This window comes from Anopheles stephensi, chromosome X (genome assembly GCF_013141755.1).
Source record: "Anopheles stephensi strain Indian chromosome X, UCI_ANSTEP_V1.0, whole genome shotgun sequence".
Classification (NCBI taxonomy): domain Eukaryota; kingdom Metazoa; phylum Arthropoda; class Insecta; order Diptera; family Culicidae; genus Anopheles; species Anopheles stephensi.
Window position 1 is genome coordinate 6,164,036 of NC_050201.1, and position 5,735 is coordinate 6,169,770.

At 50.3% G+C, this 5,735-nt stretch overlaps 2 protein-coding genes across 2 annotated transcripts; one reads left to right on the top strand and one right to left on the bottom strand.

Annotated features, from left to right (window-relative positions):
* Positions 1 to 488: 488 nt before the first annotated feature.
* Positions 489 to 4,268, top strand: LOC118517503 (molybdenum cofactor sulfurase). The gene is made up of 3 exons (XM_036063718.1): positions 489 to 1,232; positions 1,394 to 2,015; positions 2,104 to 4,268. Exons 1-3 carry the CDS (start codon positions 1,163 to 1,165, stop codon positions 3,758 to 3,760), a joined length of 2,349 nt encoding a protein of 782 aa, XP_035919611.1. The 5' UTR covers positions 489 to 1,162; the 3' UTR covers positions 3,761 to 4,268.
* Positions 3,774 to 4,563, bottom strand: LOC118517511 (migration and invasion enhancer 1). Its single transcript, XM_036063736.1, has 2 exons — positions 4,280 to 4,563; positions 3,774 to 4,191 (listed from the first exon to the last, which is right to left on the bottom strand). The coding sequence occupies exons 1-2, from the start codon at positions 4,417 to 4,419 to the stop codon at positions 3,930 to 3,932; spliced, it is 402 nt and encodes a 133-aa protein (XP_035919629.1). The 5' UTR covers positions 4,420 to 4,563; the 3' UTR covers positions 3,774 to 3,929.
* Between the last annotated feature and the right edge of the window lie 1,172 nt (positions 4,564 to 5,735).

Here is a 5,735-nt window from a genome sequence, read left to right on the forward strand (position 1 = left end):
GTAAAAACTAAGCAAAAATATGAGAAATCGTTGTAATAATTATTTATACTAGTTAAAATAATAAATAAATAATAAATAAATAAAAACTTACACTAAAAAGTCTGAAAAATATACCCTTTTGGGTAACTCAGTTGCAAAAATGAGTGTCCGTGAGTGAGGGGGGGGGGGGGGCATCTATTCAGACTTTAGCCCAATATTTTGTGAAAATATGTACATTGCCGACAACTGGAGCAGTTACCCTACATGACTTAATAAAAATTAGTAAATTGTTCATACTTTTATCTGAAAATTTCTAAAAAATCTATAACTACATTTTACCACGTCAAATGTAAAAGGCTTTACATCATACACCACTTACTGTCAGTTTAAATTAAATCATTTTGTCCTATCGCTTCATGTTCCCATACCACTGTGCACTACCACGAAAGCTTGCACGACGCTTGTTCCATGCAACTTGTGGGCCTGTATTTACTCCAAGGCCCAACCGGCTGCTGTGGTGCCCATGGTCGGAACACAGAGTTTATACCGGAAAGTTATGGTGTGGTGAGGCACCACCGGTACGGCTACACTGCACATCGCCACGTATTTGAACACTTCAGCAAGCAACAACAACAAAAACGGCCATTAAATCCAAGGGAAAAGAAGTCACATGGCACGCGTCAGTGCAATAAGCTTGTCGCCCGGTTCCGGGTGATGATAGGAAATGAAATGTTCGGCACGTCGGAAATGTCGCACCAATCGATCATTATCATTCGAACAGGGCCACACACGCATTGCATATATTTATAGCTTTCAAGAGAGATTTGTTTGTTATTTGGTGTTCTGTGGTCTTCTTCACCGTCCTCAATCGTTTCCATGGCAACAGTCAAGCTGCTCCGGCACGGGAACGACAAGGGGCATTAAATGAGGGCTATATAATTTTGCACGGTGAATACGCACTTTCGTGGGTCCAGATTTAAATGTAGCCACCGGTGAAGTGTGTTTAAAAGCGTGCCGTGTATCAAAGAAAGGGCAGTTGAGTAGGCTGCTACTGTTGCTGGTGGTTATCTGTACGCGTCACACGCGATCATCGCAGCGCTATCGACGGCCATCAGTTATCAATTTGTTCTCCGACGAGGTGGGTGCTGTGATTGTTGTTTTGCAGTTGTGCGGCCTAATAGCGATGGATTTCATAACCGAGTATACCGACGAAGAGCGGACCCGGATTGAACAGGACTTCTCACGCCTTACCGGTCAGTATATATATCTCTCTGCGCAAGCGGACAAAGGATTGGGTGGAGGTCCGGAGGGTTCGAACCCCATCCGGGACCGTTCGTTAGTTCCAGAAATGGTCTTAAGAGATCGCTAGGGGACAAAGAAGAGACATGCCTTACCTGTGTTCGTTTACTTACAGATAAATGTTACCTGGACCATGCTGGAACGGCACTGTACGGTGAGTCGCAGCTCCGCGCCATCCAGGAGCTGCTGGCCGGTGGTCTGTTCTGTAATCCGCACACCAGCCGCACGATGGAAGATTTGATGGATCTGGTCCGATACCGGGTGCTGCGCTGGTTCAATACCCGCCCAGCCGAGTACGATGTTGTGTTTACATCCGGTACGACCGCCAGCTTGAAGCTGCTCGGCGAATCGTTCGGCTTTGGCGAACCGGATAACGCGGGTGCGTTCGTGTATCTGCGCGACAGTCATACGTCGGTGCTGGGGATGCGCGAAATCGTACGCACCGAGCGCGTGCGCCCGATCGAACGGACCGAACTGCTGCAGGTGCTCAACGAACCGGAAGCCGCCCGTCAGCGACATCGCCCATCGCTGCTTGTATTTCCGGCCCAGTGTAACTTTAACGGTGTCAAGTACCCACTGGAACTGATCGAGCTGGTGGAAAGGAGTGGGGTGCGCGGGTACGGCGAGGACGCATTCCACGTATGCTTGGATGCGGCCAGTTACGTATCGACCAGCGCACTAGATCTTACCCGCTACCGGCCTAGCTTTGTGTGTGTTTCTTTCTACAAGATATTCGGGTAAGGTTCAGCTAGGCCGGGATGGTCGGCAGCTTCCACTTGAGTAGCTTTTTAAAACGGGTTTTGCTTCTTTCTCTCCACCCTGTAGCTATCCCACCGGGCTGGGTGCGTTGTTGGTGCGCAAGGACGCCGGACGGTTGCTGCTGCCCGGCAAGCGATACTACGGCGGCGGTACGGTGAAGATAGCGATGAGCGGTACGAATGCGTTCCACGAGAAGCGAGACTCGCTGGCGGAACGGTTCGAGGATGGTACGATCAACTTTCTGGCGATTGCCGCCCTGCTGCCCTGCATGGACACGCTCGAGCGGCTTATCCCAGGCGCAACGATGGAGCGCATTCAGCGCCACACGTTTCAGCTCGCGCGCCACTGCTACCGGGAGCTGCAAGCACTGCAGCACGCGAACGGGGGCCGGGTGGTGGAGCTGTACCACGATACCGCATTCGGGGATCCACTTTCCCAGGGCGCCATCGTTAACTTTAACGTGCTAAACGACGATGGCGGTTACGTTGGATTTGCGGAGATTGCTTGTATGGCCGCCAATCACGGCATCTACCTGCGTACCGGGTGTTTCTGCAATCCGGGCGCCTGCCAGCGTCATCTGCGGCTTGCCGATAACGATCTGCTGCGCCACTACCAGGCAGGCCATGTGTGTGGTGACGCGAACGATCTCATCGACGGACAGCCGACCGGATCGGTACGCGTTTCGTTCGGCTACTGTACGCGTACGGCCGATGTCGCACGGTTGGTGGGCATGATACGACGCTGTTATGTTCGCGCTTCACTTACCGGACCGCTGACCGTCGGTACCCTCTCGAGGGATCAAATTCTGGCCCAGTACAAGGGGTACGATCGGCCCCGTTTGGTGCAGATCTGTCTGTATCCGGTGAAATCCTGTGGACCGTACCGTGTTACCGGTGGGTGTTGGCCACTGTCCGCCACCGGGTTACGGTACGACCGTGCCTTTCTTATCGTCGACGAGCATGGGGTGGCGATGACGCAGAAGAAACTGCCCGAAATGTGCCGCATCCGACCCACGGTGGAACGGGACCGTATGACGCTGCACCACGACGAGCTCGAGGACGAGCTGGTTATCGATCTCGACGAAGCGGAACGATTGGACGCAGCGCGTGAACCGATACAACTCTGCCAGACGAAGGTGTGCCTGGACAGTGTGCAGGGCGTGGACTGTGGCGAACGGTGCGCGGATTGGGTGAGCCGAGCGCTCGGTGTTTCCGGGTTGCGATTGTTACGCCAATCGGCGCAGGAAACCCGCCGGCAACGACGTACCGCACGCGAACTTTCGCTCAACAATCAAGCCCAGCTGCTGCTAATTAACCGCACCTCGGTGCGGTGGTTGCGCGACAAGGTGGACGATTGGGATGGGGCCGAGATGCCCGCGCTCGATTCGCTCGTCGATCGGTTCCGGGGCAATCTGATCATCGAAACGGCCCGCCCGCTGGAGGAGTCCGACTGGCAACGGGTACGGATAGGGGCGAGTGGATTTAGCGTCGACGGTCCCTGTACCCGGTGTCAAATGATCTGTATCGATCAGTCGAGTGGTGTGCGTACGGCGGAACCACTGCGCACCATCAGCCGTGAGTTTGGTGGACGCATGCGGTTCGGCGTGTATCTGTCGCACGACCACGGTGACGAACGGAACGGAACCGACGGAACAAACACTTTCGACGGGGAACTTCACTGTGGTGCTACGGTTTCGGGTGTAATCGAGCTAGCAAAGGAATAGATTCGTACAAGGGTTGTTAGCGCAATAACAGTATCATTTTGGATGGTATGACCACACCACAACGACGGGTTAAAAAATAGATGCTAAAAAAACACGACTAGCACGACGAGCGATCTCCACGAACAATCGACCCGGTTAACCATACTTTTCGCGGTGAATGTGTGTTTCGCTACTGCACCACACAGTCGGTGATCGGTTGTTCCGCCACACGATTCACGGGCAAACCGTCCCGTGCATTGCGCACGTTCTGCACCACATCCTCGTACTGAGGAAACGCTAACGAGCCCAGCTTTGAGTGCACTAGTGTGTCGTTGATCTGCACCTCGAACGAACCACGTCTTCCCGTGCGACACACAACTTCCGCCTCCGGGATCTGTGCCCGGATAATGCTTGCCAGCTCCACGCACTGTGGTTCGGAATTGCACACATTACTGCGGATGTACAGGAGGGGAAGGTGAGAATAGAGTTAAAACATGAATAAAAACACCATTTACTCCCGCCCAAGCTACCTATGCTTACCAGTATTCAATATCGACGTGTAGTTTGTTGCTCGTTTCTTTGCCTGATGCCATTGCATGCACTGTGCGACGAGTTTCGGAGAATTCGAACCTACTGTGGCATTTGTTTTGGTGTTCTCCGGAGCGTAAAATCAGTCGCATCGCGGTCCGAAGGCGGTTGTTTTGACCGTCGGAACGACTGCCTTCGGGGGTCGAAACACAAACATCTTCGGACCAATTTTATGTCATTTCAAAAAAATGGTAAAAGACTCGAGAAGGCCCCCCCTAGAATCTTTTATGTGCAGCACTGTGGCCTGTCATTTTTATTGCACAGTGGGATTTTTGTATGGTCATAACTCGTTTCATATAAACATTGTGCATTGTTCCTTAATACTGTTACCGAACAGCGAGTAAAGCATGATAATAAACATTATAAGAAGTGATTTGAAATGCTATTATTCTTATTTTTCCTCCTTTTCGGAATATATATGCCCGTTAACAAGTATCCTTCGAACCAATGTTCCGTTACAGTCTGGGAACACCGTGTATGTTGTAAGCCTGATTGGTCACTCCTAGCGTGACCAGAAATTATTACGTAGCTCCTGTAAGCCAATATAAATGGTCAGGATAGAGGGAGGGGGATTTAATCGAATCATAAGCAATATTTATTTCGTCTTTATTCAAACATTTTTTGCACATTGTGAAGCTTTCACAACGTGTACTGCGGATTGCATTCTTTTAGCCGTATATCCTATAGTGCCTAACAAATTTTGTCAGGGGGAGGCCTTCTCGAGTCTTTTACCGTTTTTTCTTCTGATCTTCCTGAAGAGAAATCCGAAACTGACAAGTCACACACACTCACACTCTCACAACCGGGTGTTTCATACACGGTGACGGGCCGTTTCGACCCGATTTCGACCAAAACGCGACCCAATTGTGCACTGGGTCGTCGATGCCGGGTTTTTGAGCAGGGCTATAGCAATGGGTTTAATATTTTTAATTCGATCTGAAGTGGTCCAATGCCGAGCGTAGGTAGCAGCTCCGACCTTCACTGGACAGGAACGGGTATCAAATCCCGCTCGGACCGCTTGCCCTTAGACGGGACGTAATATTCAACTACAAGTGAACACTGAATCAATGAAGCCGCCAATAGGCAAACAAACTCTAGAGGTAGTAGATAAATTAAAATGAAGCAGAAGTGGATTGAAAATCATTTAAAAAAAATTAAAATAGCTAGAGGGTTATTTGTGTATGGGAATTAAATCAAATAAAGATTTAAAAAAAAATATCCTCATTTTTTTCCATATTATTTCACGTGATCAGAACGGCTGAGCAACCCTGCAAAAATGACAGCGGGTCTTCGTGGCGAAACTGTCATAGCTGCTAACTGTCATTTAATATTCCTTTCTCTCTTACACTCGTGCAACATAAGATCACCTTCTCGCCGTAACATAAGACTACGGGCTAGCAATCGTTTT

Bases quoted from the DNA above. Each gene is read 5' to 3' on its own strand.
- LOC118517511 (XM_036063736.1), bottom strand. From the start codon at position 4,419: ATGCGACTGATTTTACGCTCCGGAGAACACCAAAACAAATGCCACAGT. The intron at 4,192-4,279 runs GTAAGCATAGGT...GTACATCCGCAG, and splicing joins CACGTCGATATTGAATACTG to TAATGTGTGCAATTCCGAAC.
- LOC118517503 (XM_036063718.1), top strand. From the start codon at position 1,163: ATGGATTTCATAACCGAGTATACCGACGAAGAGCGGACCCGGATTGAA. The intron at 1,233-1,393 runs GTCAGTATATAT...GTTTACTTACAG, and splicing joins GGACTTCTCACGCCTTACCG to ATAAATGTTACCTGGACCAT. The intron at 2,016-2,103 runs GTAAGGTTCAGC...TCCACCCTGTAG, and splicing joins TCTTTCTACAAGATATTCGG to CTATCCCACCGGGCTGGGTG.